The sequence below is a fragment of the Tachypleus tridentatus genome, chromosome 8 (genome assembly GCF_004210375.1).
Source record: "Tachypleus tridentatus isolate NWPU-2018 chromosome 8, ASM421037v1, whole genome shotgun sequence".
NCBI classification, from domain to species: Eukaryota; Metazoa; Arthropoda; class Merostomata; order Xiphosura; family Limulidae; genus Tachypleus; species Tachypleus tridentatus.
Genome location: NC_134832.1, coordinates 75,768,884 through 75,791,538, shown reverse-complemented (window position 1 = coordinate 75,791,538; position 22,655 = coordinate 75,768,884). Strand labels below are relative to the sequence as shown.

The 22,655-nt window shown below is 29.6% G+C and overlaps 1 protein-coding gene across 23 annotated transcripts in view; it reads right to left on the bottom strand.

Moving 5' to 3' along the window:
* Positions 1 to 22,655, bottom strand: part of LOC143222707 (phosphatidylinositol 4-phosphate 5-kinase type-1 alpha-like) — a 94,630-nt gene that overhangs the window by 26,038 nt on the left and 45,937 nt on the right. For 13 of the 23 annotated variants that reach the window (XM_076449573.1, XM_076449574.1, XM_076449592.1 and 10 more), the window contains 5 exons: positions 16,052 to 16,202; positions 10,978 to 11,110; positions 10,027 to 10,114; positions 8,564 to 8,626; positions 3,406 to 3,534 (listed from right to left, as the gene is read on the bottom strand). In XM_076449573.1, coding sequence (XP_076305688.1) covers positions 3,406 to 3,534; positions 8,564 to 8,626; positions 10,027 to 10,114; positions 10,978 to 11,110; positions 16,052 to 16,202 — 564 coding nt within the window. The remainder of the gene's footprint in view (positions 1 to 3,405; positions 3,535 to 8,563; positions 8,627 to 10,026; positions 10,115 to 10,977; positions 11,111 to 16,051; positions 16,203 to 22,655) is intronic. The other 10 variants (XM_076449583.1, XM_076449585.1, XM_076449589.1 and 7 more) reach the window with 1 other exon arrangement.

Sequence of the window (22,655 nt, the reverse complement as noted above, 5' to 3'; positions counted from 1 at the left end):
TAATACAAAGAGGAAACTACAGAAATGGGAAGAATTCAATTCCTTTAGTGTCCCTGAAAATGACTTCTGTTTACTAAATCTATACATTAAGAATTTGATCCAAGTACTAACTTCATTTCCTGTTTATCATCTACACAAAATATCTCAATTTTTCAGCACTAATCCAACTATCCAAGATGTCTCAACTAAAAAAAAAGGTTTTACTAGCGATTAAAAAACAAGTTATTAAGCTGCAAGTATATGAAAAATGTTTTAAAACCTCTGCAGACTAAATTACTGTAAATGAAAGCAGATTACAAACATTTTGAATCAAAAAATGGAAAAACAAAGAGGGGGTTATAAAATGAGTGTAAACACAGAATAGAACCAAAGTCAGTGAACAATGGTTCTGCACACACTGCAATGAGAATGTGACTGGACCAATGATAAAGGAGAGGACACTGAACTTGCTAACAACCAAGAGAATTTAAACTTTGAAGTTTCATAAAGCTAAAGAGATTATATTCAAGGTTTATCATATTTAAAACCATGAGTTGTGAAACGAGTGAAGTTCAAGGCAGTGTTGAAGAACCCTGGAAAGATATATTTCCATCCCCTTTGTAAGTGTATAAGCCCAAAGGCATATTTAGTATGAACGACACTTGATTGTTTTACAAAACATCCCACACGAAAACGACTGTGAGGTGGGAAAGTGTCAAAAAAACAGAACTGCATTTTATACCAGTGTAAAAAAGTACGTATTAATTCTTCTTTACATACATGTATTTTTTAAATACTTCAATAATAGATTTTCTGTCCAATAATCACGCTGGTAGTAAATATACTGATAACACATGATTATGAAATATGTGTAAACATTAAAATATTTTTCTGGGGAGCTGATATTTTCATAGTAAAACATCATGATAGTTCTTTTCCTCCAATGAAACAAATTTTTGTTTTTGGTTTTAAATACACTGCATGAAAATCAGTAATAACTTATTACATAAAAATTAGCTTATGATTTAGAGAAACTTGTACAGTTGTTTTTCTTGTTCATCAAAACGTTTCATTAGATATATAAAAACATACAAAATCAGTTTCAACTTAATTCACATTTTTTTTTACTTTGACACTTGTAGTAGTAGCTTCCCACTAAATTCCATTTTTGTTTTTCACTGCAGAAGTTGCTTTACTCACTTTTCAAAGAAACCCCAATTACTTCTTATACCATTTTATTCATTACACATTGATATAAGTAGTTTATAACCTGCTCTATTCAATGATATATAAACTTCAACTGTAGCTATTTTAAAAGCTATTGCTCCATTAGTTGTTTTCACAGTATATGCTGTAGTATCAAATGGTGGGAACATGGCCTGTAATTATCTGATAAAATACAGAAGGAAACAAGACTTGAATAATCATATTCTAATGGGATGAAAATTTAATAACAAAGTGTGCTCCAAGGTGGGCTAGAAAATAAAAACAAAACAACAAAAATATCTGTGTAAATGATACCAAGAAAATGTTAGAAAATAAAAAAATCTAAATAATATATTTTTGAATTAAAGATGATTGAAATAGGGTTAGAATTATTTTACTTGAATATTAAAATATGATATGCAGGTACATACTGAATGCCTAAAAAGTACTCTCTAGTCTGGATAGATTTTAAACAAACAATTTTCGATTTCAAAAATATGATCACTTTTGTAACATCAAACGTTTTTTAAAATGTGTTCTTTAAATTGTATTGCCTATTTCACCATACACTATACAATAGCTTCAAAAATATAACAATGGTTACATATTTCATCAACATTTACACTTCAACTATGTACACATCTATTAACTATCTGTTTATGGGCTCAGTCAAATTGAGTAGTTCTGTATTGTTATATTTACTACAATCCTGAACTTGGTATATGTATCTTCATAAGCTTTTGCAAACTTTAGGAAAACGCTATAAGTGTTATAACAAAATCATATTTTTAATGTAGTATTTTTACTAAATATTTGCCTATGGATTTCCAAAATTTACAGAGTCATTGTGAGTGAAACATGGTTTCTGAAATATAAATGAAAATACTTATTTCCACTTCAGTTTTCACATTTTGTTTCTCTAACTTCTAAAACTTCCAAAATGAATATCAAATTTTCTTTTGCAAAACTCTATATTTTAGCTTTCATTTCCTCAATCCTAACTGAAGCAAAATCATTGATTTTCAACAAAATGAAAAGTTTAAAAACAAGAAACAAAATTAACAAACTGTAGTAATGGTCAGAAAATTTCAAATTATCTTAACAGTTTCAACTACTAATATTTTCACACATCTTTATGGTTTTATTGCTGAACTTTCTAGTAAATGGAACAGTAAACCTCACATGAAATGCAATAAATCATAGCAAAAGCTCATTGGTTATTTCTCTTACAGCTAATGTAAACAGTGAGTGATTGTGAGGAGTCATGTTACATGTGTGCTCTAACTTGTGAAATTTCAGACATTTTATTTTACTGAACTTTTATTAGGCTAAGCTAAGAATTTTATAATTTTTACATTTCTTTTTGTTAAAAGCATTTAGTAAGGGTTTATATTACTAACTTCATATACTAGATGGTTTGTACTCAAGTAGAAGTTGAGGATTCTTCCTGAACCTCCACTCTTGTATACAACTGGATGTCAGTAAAAATTTACCTATTATTAAATTTATGACAGGGAGCATATATATTCCAGTCACAAGAATAATGTCCCAAAAATATAATAATTTATCTAGCTTTCTACATAAACCACTGGTCAAAATTTCTTAAGCATTCAGATAATTAAAATATAATCACCACAAACCATTAAATTTTGCTGTTTATTGATTTATAGTGGGAAATCTATACAAAAAGGGGAACTTGTTCTTTCTATTGATTATAAAATAGGTCTATCAGTTATTTACAATCAAACAAACTTGAAAGTTAGAAAGAGAGTGAAGTTCTTTTGTAGGTTAGCAAATTTATTAATATTTTATTCAATAAATCAAGAAGACAGAAGGTTAAATTTTTTATCCTTGCTTGTAATTATATATACTTTGTGTTTCTGATTGGTTGGAAACAGTACAAGCTTATCACTGAAGTTATAAAATTCTGAAATGATGAAATCAAAGATCAGATCTCCTGACACATAAAAAATGAGATTTTTATTTTCTAAATAACATGTTAAATAATATAAATATTTGAATTATAAGCTTTGTTTTCATGCCATGTTTATTGCTATATATTGATAATAAAGTTGTTTAATTAAATATTGCATATAACACAATAACAGATTGTAACTTGCACAAAATAGCCAGGATGAAAAGATCAGTTGTATGAAGAATTCAATTTAGCAACTTCTCTTGAGTAGCTGCTCAATACAAGTTCGATTGTATATGATTTACCTTTGCTAGCCCCAGGTGTAATGGACTTGGATATTATCACACCCTCAGACTTTGACTGGTCAGTTTCTGCTGAGACTGGTCTGTGCCTTACAGATGGTCCCTTGCGTTTTGAAGGGGAATGCTTCAGAGCTGGAGAAAAAAATATCAACTTTATTCCACTTCAAAAATTAATGTACATTATAAAGAAAGATGTGGAATATTGTTCATTTGTTCTTTAATGAGTTCATTACAATTAGAGCTCTTTGTCAACTGTATGAGCATTACTAATTTGTTCTGTCAAACACTGCTTAAGTTGTTTACACATGTTATGATGAAAATTATAATAAATCAATGCACCAAACAGCAGTAGGATTCAACCAATGAACTAAAATGAGAACTATAAAATTTATTTCAATACATGTCTACCATACTGTACCAAATACAATCCTTCAGAATAAATGATCCTATCTTTTCTTAAAAATTCCTATGATTAAATCTTGAGTTTGTCATAAAATAACATAGATCAGAGTATCTACTTTTTATCCTAAATTGCACAATAAGTAAAATCAAATAATTCAATATTTTAAAATTCTTAACATGTTATATAAAAAGATGTGCAATACTTAAAGTAGAACTATTAAAACACAAGTTGCTAGTGGTATTTCCCTTCAGATAAGCAAAGTTGAAAACAAGGAATATTTTTTTAAGCTGTAGTCCTCATTAATAGCAAAATAATCCTACATGATGGTAACAATAACTAATCATTTGAAAGTTATCTTTGTAATAACAAAAGTTCAACATTTTTAAAAGTTTACATCACTTGTATATTTTTAACCATGGATAAACACTTAACTCATGGTGAAAAATGCTTAACTCTATCAGTTTTCTTGGCTTCCAAACACAACCAATTGTTATACATACATTATTATAGGATGTTGTCTTACAGTAAGTGTTCTGTAAGCTATATTATGGCTAAATACAATTCCTAGATCCATTTAGTTTACATGCATGTCTTCCCTAAATGAATATTATAGGACTAGATAAGAAAGTACCATCAACCACAAAAACAGCACATATCAAAACTGTACTTTTAACCACAAGGATAACACATATATATGTATACCTTAAACCACACGGACAACAGAAATCGATATGTGCTTTCAAACACTAGAACAGCACATATCAATGTGCACCTTAAACTACAAGGACACCACTAGTATAGCACACATTGACATTTATGTTGATTTATCAAATCAGCATCAATCTTTGCCTGTAATTATGGAAAGATCACACTATAAAGTATCAGAATATAATAATTTACATGATATTTAAGACAGTGCATGCACATACCTGAGAATAAGTAAATTTTCTGCTTTCAGTTTATAGCATTATACTTATATCATGCAATACAAATGTTATCACAACAGTATTAATTTGGAATACAGAAGACAACATGCAAATAAAATAAACAATATACAAAGTTCACTATCCATGTCTTAATGAATCAAACTAAAATGAATACATCCATAAAAACAATAGAATAAAGTCATCTACATCACCACAAAAACCATTACCAAAAATAAAACCAAGTATGAAATTTATCAAATATTCAAGTCATTAAAATGGGAGAATTACAAGTATAAGGAATTAAAACAAAGATAACTGATGTACTTACAATATACTATCACAAAAAAATATATTCACAACAGTGATTAGAAAAAAAATTACTGTAAATTGTAAAGTGCATATGGTATTACAAAATTCATGAATGAATGAAGACAGAAATAAAAGCTGAAGAATATGTAATATTTTTCACATAAGTTTAAACAAGACATACCATTGTTTTAGTTATAAAACTAAAATAAATGTGCCCAGAAGTAATGACACAATCTATTTACACCTTTCAAGTAATTTAATAAGACATAAGTAAAATAACCAGTTACTCAAAATATTTGCCTGGCATAATATAAATAAGAGTACAAGTGATATTTACAAGTATAAATTATCTACTGGTTTGCCAAAATTATTCTTCACTATTGCCTGAGGATTGATTTCTCACATTTCAATCAGCTTTACCTTTCAAATGCTTCACATTACAAATTTAACAATATTTACCATTCAGCTTTCACTGAGGCATTTAATATATTAAAGCTTATAGAATTTCTTTAGTTCTTTTCCTTCACTTGTGATAACTATATTACATCTCAAAAATGTATTCTGAAAATAAAATTGACAAGTGCATTAGCTATTAAGACATCTACAATATGACATGGATTTTCTTGTTAGAGAACTGCAAAACAGAAAAAAAGGTTTAAAATTTGCACTTTCTGTAGAAATATAAAAACTTTTGGTATTATAAAAAACTTTCTGTTAAATATCTATAAATCTGGATTCACTGATACTTCTTGTTTGCCTTTCACCATTCTGCTACTGGCTCGTTTGGTTTGGCCATCAGTTTCAGTATTATAACTTTTAAATTTGTTCAACTTTCAGTAAACAGAACAAGTATTTTGCACTCAAAAAAGCATATTTTTTAATTATGTATTTTTAATAAAAATGTATCTGAATATACAGTGTTCAGATACTGACGACTCCAAATGGAAATATTTTAATTTTCTTCACCTGAAAATTTAAAATTTCATTTGTGTAATTTCTAAAAACCCCTGAATAATTATCAAACTTTTTTTCAGTAAACCTTAAATATTTTCCTGACCTTAATTTTTCAACATTTGGTCAATTTGATAGACCTCATAACAACCACAAAAAATATGAAATATAAATAACCATTCTTCTTTCTATAATGACTGCAAATTGTAACAGAAAACACAACTCATGATGACGAGAAAACTCTATATAGTTTTTCTCTACCCATATCAGCCGTTTTTACACATATAAGAAATACAACTATTCATCTTAAATATCGTAAAGCTCATAACAATATACATCTGTTTATATTTAAATTTTAATGTTTTACTGCCTTTTAACTTATGTCTAACTAATAATCCTACCACACAAGTTGTAAATTACTTAGTAAGCACATAGCTTGAGTTACCATACTGGATTATGTAAGGTACAAGGTGCTTGCAAGCATACATTATGAATAATTATTACTATTTTACCTAATCTAACCTAACAAGTTTCTAATTTTTATAACAAATAAAGAATATACATGACACATAAGAAATATGTACTTCTGATATTCTCTTGATTTTTTGCTATTGATTGTTGATGAAATTTAAGCCTATTGATGTATGAGTACACAAAATAATTATTTGATTAAATAATGCACCTTAGAACACAAAATAATAATATACATAAAGTCAACAATGTCTTATAACTGTCATAATTTGCTTGGCTAAAAGACTTTAAAATTTAGCTAAACGTGTCAATGTGAATACCATGATAGAAAGTTTTAAACTGGAGGCAAAATGGACAATATGATGCACAGAAAACAATATAATACATTGGTTATAAGTGATATAGTTTGAGAATTACTGGCAATTTGTGAAAAACAAATGTGACAGGTAGGTGAATCAAGTGGGTCTCATTTCCTAGTTTATGGCTCCAAAAACAGATAAAACTGAAGGCTATAAAATTATGCTTTGCTTTAGTAATATTTACATTAAGTTCCACACTTCACAGAAGGGTGATAAATTGGAGAGGACAGAAGACCTAGAAAACAAATATAAGTTCTCAAACTATGGGAGATTGTGACTTAAAATATTTCCTTAAAATATTTTGAATTTAAAAATTATATAATATTAAAACTTCGTGTATTAACTGTGTTTTGACCCCAAGTTTATTTAAATACAATAATAACATAGTTCAAATACATTTTGAGTGACTTTCTCTAAAAGCTATTACAAATTAATTTTTTTTTGTAAACATCTTTCTACAGTTCTTCATCAACATCAATCAAGCTTGGCCAAAGGAAGTGATTTCAATCTGAACCTAGTCTTCGAATTAACTTTAGTGGATGTTTATTGATATATACTCTTCTGATATTTCAATGTATTTCAGCAACAAGAATAAGCTATGACAGTTCTTTTGATAAGTTGTGTTGACACAAAAATGTGTAAGGAAAGCTCAAAAATTATAGTTTTAGTTAAATATCTACTTGAAGAATGACAAATAAACATGAATTAATTTAACTACAAATGTTTTCTTGGGTTCATTATTCCTCAAGTTTCTAAAGTTGAGTTAATTAAACTAACAAAGTAAACAGAATAAATATATAATAATAAAATACAAATTACATACATTTTTCAAAATCATATCACAATGAAAATGCAATCATAACTTAATTTTCTACACTGTTATAACCTAGTATGACAATACATTGTTTCTAACTAATAATTTCCAATTATGAGTATATCATTACCATATCTTTAGTAATAAAAACTATAACATTAACATACACTCATACACAGCTGTTCAAATAATGATAGTATCATTTATTTGCTAAAAGCTTAGAGAAAATTAAAGTACAAAGAACTAACAACAAGCAATTATAACTAAACAGTTTATGGAAATTTAAATATGTATGATTGCTTCAACTTTCTATCTGAAACTAAAATCCAATTCAATTTCAACAAAACTCAGGATACATATATGTATGGAAAAGTTTTAGATGTATGACTAGTTCAATAATTTAGTTTAAGGTTGTGCTTTCAGATGTGCAGAGAAATAATCACTTGCAATATGACTGATTATACATTGAATTGATAAATCCAGATTAATATTATCATGTTAATGACTACTGGGCTAACAGCAACAAAATGTAATTTTGTAATGAAAGCAATCAAACAAGAACTTAGGCTTATCAATTAGAAAAGATAACACCCAGATAAGAACTAATATAACATTATAGTTAACAATTAACGTAACACTTTGCAAAACATTTCATTGTATAAAATACAACTCAATACCCATCCAGGAACATAAACAAGCTGTTCTTTAATGGTGCTGAATTATCTCAAGTTGTGACAAATTTCTAACTCCAACACTAGAAAGAAGTTATCTACAATCACTGTAGTACACACATACAGACACACACATTCAGAAGTACATTAACACAGGTAAAAGGAAGAAGAAAAATTAAATGATGGGTTTTACAGCAGACTGACATAAATTAACAGCCAACAGCACAGTTAATAACATCAAGAGAGAAGGTTCGTACCTATGACACTAGACACCAGGGTTCTAAATTTGCGGTGCGGGCCTTTGATTTCAGGCAGGTCCACTTGGTGGCACAAGGAGTGGTAGTGATAGCAGAGAAAAAGAAATGTGGAGTAAGGGCCTTTTTAGTGAGATATGTGACTGACAGAAAGTATAGTATTTGGAATGGAAGTGCACAAACTGAGTTATTGTAGACAAAGGACACAACAGGTTATTTAAGATTCATATCCTAAGTTATTTTACACTTTCCTCTTTCACAATATTAATGAAGTATTAATTACATCAGTGGTAAAATTTCAAGACAATTCAAATTCTCTTAATATATAACTTTCCTTTACAGTTAATAGCTAAAGTGCTGTATGAAAAAAATAAAATTACACACAGTTAATAAAAAAAAAAGTTCAAAATTACAAAATTAAATTTTTTTTTCATCTGCTGAAAGTAGCCTTTAAATTATTTCAAAGCCAGTAAATAAGCATATATTAGAGGTTACAGCATGAATGTTGTTATATTGTTAAATGGATTTCACCATTTAAAATGTCCAAAAATATCCTTTAAACTTTCTCATTAAAAATTAAATCATGAAAAGCCTATAGTAATATAGAATGATGCATACGCAACACTTGAATGCAAAAGCAGCTCAAATATAGTATATCAACTATTATTTGACTGTTTTTTGTTTCTTCTATTACAAATTAGAAATGTTTAAAACCAATAATATAAAGAGTTTACTAGAAAATAAGTGAATGTTCCTTACCTAAACAAATATTCTTTATGCAGTAGAAAACAGTATTAATAGTGTTTGTGAAGGATTATTTGCATTCAACGTTTTTTTTTATAATACCCAAGAAACTGAAGTTCCTGAAGTATCATTAAAACTTTATTCCACAAAGTGAAAAGTGTGTTTCAATTTCTTTGTTCTAAAATATATCAAAATATTCCTTCCAGTTTTTCTGCATTACTGAAACTGGGTTAGATATTTATTTTGGTAATTTCTTTACATGTCAATTGACCTAGAACATTTAAGAAAATCTACTCATAGTGTAGTATACCTTTACACTATTAAAAATGACTTCTGTAAAACTTTTTAACTTTATTGTTAACAATACAATCACAGTAAAAGTGACCAATAATGGAATAAAGTCTGAAGAGAAGAGCAAACATGTTTTGTCACAAGCTGTAAGAGATTAGGAAATGTTAAACTGTTTTCCTAACTATTTCAAATAAACAAGAGAGGACTTAAAATAAGTACACTTTTTAAACAATGAATTTATTATTCAAGTATCTATAATCTTGGAAGAGCTCAGTTGAAACACATGGGCTATTTATAATGGAAATTAAAAGAGTAAAGAAGAGAACCAGTGATACTTAAATATTCAAAATATACAAATTATAAAACACAAACCAGAACAAAATACTCAAGAAAACATGAGCAATGAATTAAGTGATAATTATACGACTTACAAGACATGATTTTCTTAAACACTGTTTTGGCCATGAAATCCTGGAATCTCTGAGCATAAAAGGAAGGCCTATGTACTGAGACTGTATCCTTATAAAAATAAAAATAAAAAAAATAAATAAATGTGGCATTATATAACTAGTAGGAATTTCATACAAAACAATAATAAATGTCTTGAAATACATTAAAAATGGAAAAAATAAATCTTAGTAAACATCTTTAGGTAAGATAAATTTCACATTTGATTTTGTAAAATAAAACTTAGTAAACATTTTCCTGTTAAGACATGGTACTATTACAATTACAGTTTAGCAGATAGAATTTAAAATATATGTATTACATAAACATGTTTCACTGCTATCACAATAATAATAATAAAGGTAAAATAACCTGTTTAGAATTGGCAACATACAAAATTTGTGGTGACTCAACTTTTAAAATTTTTAATTGAAAACAACAGGGTTCTCAAATACCATTTTTAAAGAAAAAATATAAGCTGAACATGAAATTATGGATCTTAAGAGGATCATTTTCTACTTAATACTTTGGAACACAACCTCAACCATTCCCACAATTATAATATTGAGATGAAAATACATTTATTAAAACTTTGAAAGGAATATTTACAATTCATCAAGTTTTTTTTATACAGTTTGTTTTCATAAAGAAAACTAGGACTACTTGTAAATGCAGGCTTTAATATATTTTTAGATTCATGATGAGACCTGCAATAGAAAGTATAATGAAAATCAAGTAATCAATATTTTAGGTGTTGATTTTTATGTTGCATATCAAAGCAAAAAAGATATTTATTAAAAAACATCTATCAAAAACAATTTTATCAAATTTTATTTTCTAGAAACTTTCTTAGAGTAGCTAGAATGTCAGCTTCAAGAACCTCAAACTTAAATTTTATATTGCTGAAAAAAAAAAACAAAGAGCATTTTCCTCACTCCATCATGTAACACTGACTTCCATGTATGTTCTAACTTTTTCTTCAAACGATAACTTTGTAGAATATCAATAATTCCTAGAAATACCAAAAGACGTTCCCCTCGGGAATTCCTTGCTGGTATTCCACCAGGCCTAAGATAAAAAAATAAATAAAAAAATTGGCATTTTAAGCATACTTTTTTTCAAGCCTAAAATGAAGAATAAGCCAATACGAATAATGAGCATTACTACATTCTAAATCAAATTCATTCTCATCCAAACTACCTATTTAACAAATACAATATTCAGCTCACCTTTGTATAATAAAAGTAATTTAGAGCTTATAAAAACATGGTTCAAACAACTCATTATCTCTTACAAATTAAAGCCCACCTTTCTTAAACACTAACATACAGCTTTGACATTAGCCCATGATTCTGTGATTACACCAGACATGTAAATAGTGCAGAAACAAACATCTTCTGTTTGGATGACACATTTCAAAAAAACTCAATTAAACTTTAGAAAAGTAAACCATGAGTCAATTAATTAATTTCCAGTTATAGCTGTTTTTTGCAAAATAAAAGCTCATGTATCATAATCAGTGCTTGAATTGGGGCAGGATGCCCTTCCACTTCTTCTCAGGAGAGCCTTAAATCATTCTGATACCTATTAGTTGACTAAGCTTTTCAGAAGGAAAAGGTTTAAGAGATAAAATAAATACTTATGGAAGTAACTATATTTATATATTTTTTTAAATGTCATATCAGAGCAAAGCAGGGGTGAGACAAAGCAGTACACAGATGGAGCAAATGAGCACTCATTAAAGGCACGTTCAGTGTTATCTGGTTTGAAAACAAAGTAAACAGTTTCCATACTATTACTTGTAACAGTATACACCTGTTTATATTATTGCTCTTTGAAATGCGACTACCTAATAGTCTTGCCTCACAAAATGTAGTTACTTGATAACCATGCAACTCACACTACTGTACCAAATGACTGAACCTTGTAAAGATATGTTTTTCATTATTTTACATAATCTGAAATAATAAATTGATTTTTTCATTTTAGTTACATTTATAATAAGTAAAAAGTTCACAGAAATATAGCACTCAGTTACAAACCATCTCACTTTTTTTTTCCTTCACTTTAAGCACTTATCATATTCAAACAACAAATATGTAATATAAAAGTACAACTGCACAAAAGCAAAGGTCAAAATAAAAACCTACATATTAGTTATAATTCCACCTGAGGAAACTCAGACAGCAGTCAGGAAAAACATAATAGGATTTGAAAAAGATACTAATCATATTAGAATGTAAATAGTAACAAAGAAATAGCCAGATAAAGATGCTGAGGTGTGAATGGCACTTAGTGCAAATGAAATAAAAGTGAAAACAATATCTCTGAAAAGCAATTATATGAGGATAGATCAGGAAACAATTTTAAGTATTTTATATTCTTCAATATCTAGAATAACTTAGTATTATATTAACAACCAATCAAACCAAAACATTTCCAGTATTCTGAAATCTTTTTTCACCTGCATCTCAGACCAACAAATAACGATAGCACAGATATGGATGAAAAGTATCATTATACTTAGATAATATTATAAAGGTTATGTTCTGAAACTTATAAACTTTCTAAAATGTTTAAAGAAACCTGTGTTAAAAATAGAGAAAAAGGGAGCCAATGTTAATGTAGTGTCATGTACTCCTGGACTGACCATGGTGGGTATTAAATAAAACAAGTACAGTACAAGAAAGTACTTACAGCTAGGGTAAGAAGATTTGTAAGTGACACAAATGCAAGATTAATCACAAACCATTTTCACACATACTCAACTGACATATAAAGATGCTGTGTAGTTACCTGAAAATGAAGACCCTATGAGACATGTTACAGGATAATGATAGTCATCTCTGCCTAAAGTTAAAGCACATCAAAGCAGTTACAAAATGACAATGCAGATACACAAGGTATTGTTGAAATATAGAACAATCTTCAGACCAAAGTTGCATACAAATGATGTGGTGTTAGATTTATGTATAATAAAAGTGCTCTGATTCAGCCACTATCCTTTGATTGTTCTTTAAAATATCAGTTATCTATTTAAATAGCCCATTACATGCTGACCTAAACCTAATACCTTATAACAGAAGGTATATGACTCACAATATCTCCCCCTTCCAACAAGAATGGAACAATAATACAAAAGTTTATGATGTGGAGAACATATTTACTAAACTTTGAAAGAAGCAATTGTACCAGAGGTTATTCTGACAGATCATTCTCACTTTATTGAAAATTATACCAAATACCAAAGATGGCAGTGTTCCCTTACAAAAAAAAAAAAAAAAAATCAAGACATGAAAAAAATGTATAACCTGAAGAAGAAATGACTAACTTCTTATATGGATACTATTCTCAAAGCTCAATGTGAAATAAACTGGCCTGTTGGAAGTTGTTAAAAGTATCTTTATCCATAAAACAGTTGCTATTTCAGAAAAGTAAATAAATGATGATAATTTGGAACTGCCATCATAAAATAATAAGTTAGTCTTTCTCTTACATAATGTATTTAAATAAATATCCATATTTCTCACAACTACAGATTCAAAACAATACTGTACTGTTTCATAATAGTCAACCTATGCAAGTAAAATATAATTCTGGAAATTGGTAGACTGGAAAAGACAAGCAACAGATTCCTCCTAATTTATAATTAATAAGCCTATAAAAAACAAAGTTAAAATTTTCTTTTTCAAAAATACATTTATGAAAATATATTCCAATGAGAGTACAAAATGGATTAAACTACCAACAATTAATAGAAGGGGAAAAAAATCCAAACTGACTTATATTATTTATCAGTGGTAAGATGTGTTTTACCACCCAACAATGTTATTTTAAAATTCTACCTTCACCAACTATTCTTTAAAATGTTCCATGTTTAGTCTACTTTTCCTTGGTAGGCATGTGTAAGTAATAGTTAAAGCCCCAGATATAAATTTTTTTTAAATCTGTATGACTGAAAGCTGACAAAATACACATTTGCCATTTTCAAAACTATGACAATAAAAACTGACACTAACATATTTTTCCAAAAAATAAATACAAACTGCATATTCTTGAAATATTTAGTTTTATACCCAACTATATTTATTCCTCATTTCATTGTCACTCACCTCTCCCCAAATGTCATGTTTTAACCACAGGAACAACAAACCAGTTAAATATTATAGTAACATATGATTACTTTCTCATATATATATATGTGAGGAAGTGGACAGAAAATGGAAACACTGGGTAAATGAGGGACAATAAGTATATGCAATGCAGAGGCTACTAAGTAGGTGTGGCTCATACATTGTTTAAGCAAATAACATTCAACATGCATAGGATTATGTATAAAAATGCTGGTGAGGCCTGGTTGCCTATAAGCATGGCTGGCATAGCTGCGAGAGGAGACCTCAGTGACATTGAAAGAGGAGGTGATTGTCAGGGCACATTTAGAGGGAGTTTCAGTGACCAAGACAACATCAGCATGTTTCATTAACAATGGTGTCTTAAAGTGATATCAGCATGGAACTCCAAGGAAAATACAACATCAGTAAACAGCAACAGCAGGTGGAAGTGGTAAATCCAGGATCATGATGTCTATGCATCAATCAAAGTGCATGGATTTAATATTCTTTTTAAGCACTTTGCAGGAATATTTCCAACTTCCTCACTACCTTCCCTACTGATTTTACATTTGCAAGGTTGTAATTAACAAACTTATAATATCTTTGAAATATGATTAAAGTATAATTGCATAATAGAAATCACTGATAAAGACAAAAAAAGATGCTGGTTATTCCTGAAGCTTTATTAATGGAATTTAAATTTTTTCTGAAGTAATTGGGATATAAGAATAAACTTTTAATGTAGACTAAAAACAACCACAAATTATCAATAACAGAAGAGCTAAATGAAGACTTGCATTCAAAAATCCATAAATTATTAAAACTACTACTAGATAGTTTTATTGAAAGGAAAAATACAATAATTTAAAGTCATGTTGATTAGAAAAATTATCTATTTTACATTTTTCTGCTACTTTACACCTTCTTGTCAATAAAATTGCATACAAATTCTCTAAAATAAAATAAAAACATGTTAATTTATTACCAAGTGAAAACTTAAAAAGGCATATTAAACCTGTTTTACCTTGAAGGCTACCCCCTGTACAAAACCAAAAGCAATAAAATCATTCCTACCCCTCAAATCTGAAATTTCTTGGTTAAAAACAACTTTACATCAAACCTTCTACAAAAAAGCTGCTCATCACACAATTCTACCTTATTGGGATAACCTTCAACTGATGTCCAAGACAAAACAGATTTGGTAAGGTTTTGGTGCCTCAGGTATACCAAACAATTCAGGGTCACATACCAACAATCAACAAATTATTTCATAGCATCTTGTAGGGTGCATCATGCTGTTAAGGCTCAGACTCTTATAAAGACTAAGCTAATATTAGGTGGGAGCCTCAATAAAGTGTTAGTCAATTTATTTAAATCACGTGCAGCACATATATTACATATTTACACAGTTCAAACATTAAAGGTCTGACAACTTCATACAAAATAATACACAAAAGGTTTTGAGTCTAGTGTTACAGAAAAATGACTATAAAATAACATTACATACACCACTCGAAAACCCTTTGATAGTACCATACATGTTCGTATTGAAGTACTGAGTATAAAAATTACTTAGATAATTACATGTAGTCATACTAAACAAAACTGAATATGTATAAACAAAAACACCCACTTGTGGTTACTGTTTATACAACCATAAATGTTTTTGCATATAAAAGTACTTATAACAGTTGTATATAATCAAACATTTCTAAATCGTCAGACTAAATGCTACTTAATATAGTACATTATCTCACAAGATCTTTCCAGAATCATTACTTCCCATATTTATCTCATGTTTTTTCTTTTGGTATGCATAAACAGCAATAGTTTGTAAAAGCTTCTGTAAGAGAAATCAGAATCACATTTCAGTGTTGTTAGAATAAACAAAACTTACGGAACATCTTCATCTTGATCAATCGGCTCCACTTCAGCTTGAATGCTTTCCATGGCAGTTGAATAAGCAGCAAGTCTTTGTTTATTGATGGATTTACTTCTTGTGAGATTAACACCTGACTCTTGTCCTGAAACTTGTTCTTGGTGTTTTTCTTTAAATATGACAGAAAACAATAAACCATGATCATTAAATGAGATTTCAAACATTTGAACATCTCTATATTTTTCAGAAACAGAAGTACTTACTTAAAAAGGTGATTCCAAATTAGTACTAAACCAATTATATTTATAATTTAAACCAAAAGCTTTCTTAAAAAGATTGTAACATTTATGTGAACACACTACTTTAGCCACTGAAGTCTAGCTAACTACATTTGTTCAACTTTGTCTCTTCAAAAACCAAGATAGTTGCAAATTGGAATAGACTTGTACCCAAGTAATAACAATTACCTACTCTAAAGCTGAATGTGAAAGTAAGAACAGGTGACATTTTAAGTAGAACTATGTCTACTTTACAGATTTCATTATTTAATTTTATACAGTTGAATGCAGTTACACTTAAAGATCCAACTGCATATAATATTACAGATGTACTAACTGATTAGCAATAACTACTACAAAAAAATAAGAAATGGAGATTTTCTTCATTTCTGTTGGCAAAAATACTCAAACTTAAATATTTAAATTGCTTAATTTCATTGGTTAATTTTAAAGTTTATAATAAATGTACACTATACAACCTTGTAAATAAAATATATGAGAATGGAAATTGTGCAATACTCATCTGGAGCCCAATGTTTTACACTCAAAATAGTGGTGGTAAACTACCTTTATCTTGTGTGTGATGTTTTTCAATGAAACTATAAAAACATTTCCCAAAATGTCACACATTGTTTGGGTGAAATTTGCACTTTCAGACTTTACTTTTAAAACAATATTTAAAAACTGTGTTTACAAAAGTACAGTTGAGTTTAAAAGATTCTAAAAACAAAACTTGTGAAATATGAGTATATTATGGATACGTGCCAGATAGAAAAAAAACAAAACTGTACATACGTAATGTTATTATTTTATGTTTGTAATTCTTCAACATCAAGGTATTATGTTTGCAATCTATTGACATCAAGGATGTGGAAATTTATAGAAAGACTATGTGACAGATGTATAAATAGTTGACCAGACATGCAAAACAGAGTAAGACTAAAGTCATGAGAAAAAACTTCAGCCTGAGAAAAGTTAGAAAATGTTATGTTAACCATTGTGGGAGTAAATGGCCTAACAGTTGATACGTTAGAAGGAGGTAACCATCTGAGAGAGATAAGAATTTTTCTTGTCAAAAGATGTTCTAAGCTGAGCCCACCTGTGTAGATCTTCGACAAAAGGAAGATGATTATTGGAAGTGCAAAATGAGATCAATGAAAGTTAAGAATACAACTTTGGTAACTCACACAACAGTGTGACTTATACAAGAATACTGTAAAAATAAAGAAAAATAGTTCAGCTTCTCAACTAAATTCTGAAACAATTGAATTGGACTAAGTGGAATTTTGATAAGAAAAAAACTGTGTAGAGTTTAAGATACTACTATGACCTCCATAGCGTGAAGATGTTTGAATACATACATTTAACTTATTTTGAATATATTTATAATTTTAAAAACAAGTGAAGTGTGTGCCTTTAGTTTATTGCTAAATTGATTGCCAACTAGTCACAAACACTTATTGTAAGAGGATCCTTGGCTCAACACACCCACATATTTATATTACTGTATTTACATCACTAAAAAGTAAGTTTATCACTTTTGATGAGCTATACCTAGAATTATATAGCGGTAAATGGCAGAAAAAGAAAGTGTGAATGAGAGTGGAAATAAGTAGACCCAGTAGTAGTAGAGTGAACAGTGTAGAGATTACAATCATGTGATATAACCATGTCAAATTTTATTCAATGGATAGAAAGATGAGAGTATCTTTGGTTAAAAGACTGAACTATGAGAATTGGTTAAACAACAACAAAAACTACAGAGAAGAGTAGTAACTGAGATGAGAAGAAACAGAGAAAGAGAGACTGCAAGTAGAGAGAATATAAGTGCAAATTAATAAAGTAAAAAAAAGAGGAAAACTAAAAATAGCAAGAATAACAGCACAAAATGAAACTGCAAAGTTCACCTAACTGAAGAAAAAAGAACTCAAGAATGACAATGGAGTCAAGACAAGTCAATCCAAGTTCACAAATTTGATGAATAGAAACATGACATGGATGCTTTCCTGGAGAGATATGAAAATCAGAATTGGGACAAAGACAACAGGGTAGTCCTGTCTCAGCCCACTTCTTAGAGAAAAAAGGCTTACAAGTATATGTGGGCATAATGTCAGATGTCATGGACCATGACAAATTAAAAGTGGCTTTACTGAAACAATATGAATTTATTAAAGGTTTTTGCCAGAAGTTCACACAAGTGAAACCTGAAACTGGAGAAATTATTTCATTTTGTGGAACACCTACAGTAATACTTCACGAGATAGACTGACATGACCAAATGTTACAATAATTTTTTGGGACTGGCAGACGTATTAATACAAGAACAATTCATTATCACATGCTCAGTTGACATGTCACTGTTCCTAAAGGAGAGGGCACTGAAAGCTATGGAGGAGAAGATCATGCTGGCAAAACAATATATGGAAGCCTATGGAGGCAAGTACAAAAATATGAAGTTACATTTAAAACCAGTGATAGCTGACCAGAAACAAGAGTTTACCCAAAGGTGATAGAAGGTTAACAAACAGAAGGGAGAAGAAATGTATTGTTTGTTTTAAAATGAGACACATTACAAAGAAAGCAAATCCATTTCCAGCAAGTGAACGCAAAAATCTGAACATAAAGCAACTGGAGCTATTTACAAAAATATTGCTGTGTATGTTAACTGATGGGACAGCAAGAGTTTCCTATAGGAAAAAGTAAAGGTGGATACTCCATATTACCTAAGAGATCTTGAGGCCATGTATATTAAGAAACAAATATATGATTGGAGAAAGATACAGTATAAAAATCTGAAGAAAGTGAAGAAGAAAGACCTTTCACCACAGAAACTTTGGGATAGTGTCTGAGAGGAAGCCAAGCAAAGACAAATAGGAAAGACTCGCAAAACATAAGACTGGAAAGAATCATTAAATTAGCCCTATCAAAAATTTTTTACTAGAAAACCCAAAGACAGTCAGGAACATTTTGATAAGACAAAGGTTAATGTTTCAAGGTCACACAGAAGGTTTTAGTTCTGTTATCTGAAGATGAGATATACAAGGATGTCAATATAAGTGAAGAACTGATTATCTGTTATCCATAGCCTGAAGTTTGTTATCCATAGCCAACAACAAACTCACCCAACAGTGAAAAGGACTTTTCACAGTACAACCATGGTCTACCATACCAATCCTGAAGAGGTACTTCAGGATTATCTGTTATCCATAACAGGATTATCTGTTATCCACAGCCAACAACAAACTCACCCAACAGTGAAAAGGACTTTTCACAGTACAACCATGGTCTACCATACCAATCCTGAAGAGGTACTTCAGGATTATCTGTTATCCATAGCCAGAAGTCTGTTATCCATAGCCAACAACAAACTCACCCAACAGTGAAAAGGACTTTTCACAGCACAACCATGGTCTACCATACCAATCCTGAAGAGGTACTTCAAGAGAAGACCTTATGAGTGCGTCTACTTATATACGTATGGATATGGCAGGTGTGGCTGTCACAGAAGCAGAATATAAAGACGATGACTTTATTATACAAACTTAGGACCTACTAGACCTAAGAGCAATGGGTGAAGATGAGATATACAAGGATGTCAATATAAGTGAAGAACTGATTGGCAAGATGATGAAAGAGGAACAAACTCTACTTTCTCAGTATACAGATAGACTAGGAAAGAGACCCCAGACAATATGAGATCAAAATGAAGAAAAGAATTCCTTGTCCAAGGTAAGGTTTTCTGTGAGAAAAGACTGACAAATGAATTGGAAATGTTGGTGTATATGAACTGAAAACAGTCTTTGTGAAAAAACAAAGCAAATATTTCTCTTGAAGATGGGCTTATTGTCAGATATGACTTTTTAGTGTAGGTAGTGTTATTAATTACTTTGTGTTTGCAATCCATTGATGTCAAGATGTATAAATATATATGATCAGAAACAGAAAGTAAAAGTTACATGCAAGATAATTTTATTTTAGGGCTAGTAGAAGAATCACTGATTTTTCCTTTCTGTTCCTGGTGTAGTTATTTATCTATAATCTTTACTTGGTTTAAATTAGTAGTGCTTGTTTATTTTATAGGATGAAAGTTCAACAACTAAGAATAAAATATCAAGCCTCCAGTTTCTGATTATTTTTGAAATATCAAAAGATCTGCATGTGTGTGAGAAAGTCAAAAATTGAGAGAACGAATGAATTAGTAAAACTTCATAAATTTTAATATGTTGAAAAATATCATCATCAACAACATTAATATCATTTTGACAAGTTTTGAAAAAGTCTTATTACGTTTAAATTTCATCCAATATCACATTCAACCTTGACAGTGACCCCTTAGACAGGAAGTAACAATTTAAAAGAACCAGCTGCTAATAAAAAGTTTCCAAATTATGGGAATTATGAATTATAAGATTGTAACAAGAAAAACACTCAGAACCACCAGCAATCCAAGATTACTGATTCTACAGAGTCAAAGAAAGAATAAAATTATTCTGACATTACTGGTTGACAAAGGAGATTGTACAATGAATGTGAACAGGAAATAATATGCCATTGAAGTTTTACCCAAACTAGTTTGCATGCATTCAAAATCTGACACTGAAGAAGAACTCAGAACTAAAACTTCTTTTAGCACTTCTGAAAGCAAAAATTACAATTAATCAATATTACTGGTTATCTTCCAATTGTGCATTTTCATGCACTACCCAAACTCCATAAACAAAATACATCTTTAAAACCAATTAATTGTCATACTGCCTTGAGGCTTTATGCACTCGGGTGCATGGTTTAGAAAACCTATTTTTTATCTAACTGTTGGATGTCTAGTAGCAATTCATATAGCTTTAAAATATTTATTTTAAAACACAAAAAATATATATAATCAGACACTAAAATATTCCACACATCCTTAATCCAAATACATCTAGTACCTCTTATTGTAAAATATCTGCTTTGACTGTTGAAAGAAAACTAAGAACTGTCTGATTCATGTACTATAGAACATGCTCTTTCTATTGATTTTATGTTCAGTAGCAATATGAAACAGAATTATGGACATTTTTCAAAAGTCAGAGGATACAGATGAGGTATGTCAATGTGGGTTGAATAAATATAGTGATATCTTAGTAAAATAAGAGATTGAAATTTGTTATGTGGCTTCTCAATATCTAAGGCATGCATGTCTAAATGGTTGAAAAATCTGAAGCTCTTATATGGAAATAGAAAACAAAGCTATAAACAAGAAATGAAAGTGCGACCTCATCCTGTAACGCAGAGGTGAGGACTGAGAATTTATTGAAATATTTCCTTTTGAAATTAAGGAATTGAACTTTGTATAATAAAAACTTGAATTATAAACATGTTATCAAGTTTACTGAACACACTGATAATAAAGAGTTTAATTAAAATACATCAGAAGAGAATATAAAAATCAGGCCACAACATGCACACTTTAACCCACCTGTATCCAGTGCATTAATTAAAAATAGAGCTGTCAAATGAATCCTTATTTGATACAATCTATCAGAGAAATCAAAGAAATGACTGTACACAGTCTTTTCTAAACCTAAGGAAAGTAATTTTTCAAATACTCTTTCGTCTTTAGTGTTTTGTTTGGTTTTTTGCAACCCTTTTAGTTTAAAATATATGAGATGTGTGTGCTCAAGCCCATAGAATCCCACATCTATAGTACCTTATTTTTTATTTATTTTTTTCATTTTTTTATGTTTATCTTTTAACTCGAGAGAGCAGTTACTGTCCCACAAATGTCTGCAGGCAGTGAAAGGTGAAAAAGATGTGGAACATTGTGGGCTTAAGCACCCACATCTCATTCTCCTAGTTTCTAATTTTCTTATGCGAGACTAGTGTATTGGAGGTGAAGACTGATAGATGGTGTATCCCCACTGCAATGTGGGTCCTACTTCTTCAGTCACCTCCAAAACCTAGGATACATTTTATAATCCCACATTGTATCTTGTACTCTAGTATCTTTTTTAAAATATGCAGCGTATTTTGTTTAATTTTAATGTGTTTTGTTTATGGCTTAAATATTTATGGTTATAATATACATATATATAAACCTATGCTTCTTTCATCAAAACCTTGAAAATTCATCAAATTACACAGATTTATTCCATGTTGTAAGTCTAAATTGGTGGTTACAACTACTTGATAAATAACTGTAAATAATTTCCTGCTAACAAAGACAGTTCCCTTAGATATATATAAACATTACGCAAACTTTGTTAGAAAGCTGAATTGTAATTAGCTTCAATAGCTTTATGAAATGAAAAAAACATATTAAAAGATAGTAAAAACATGTCAAAAGAGAGATGTGGCTGCTCCCA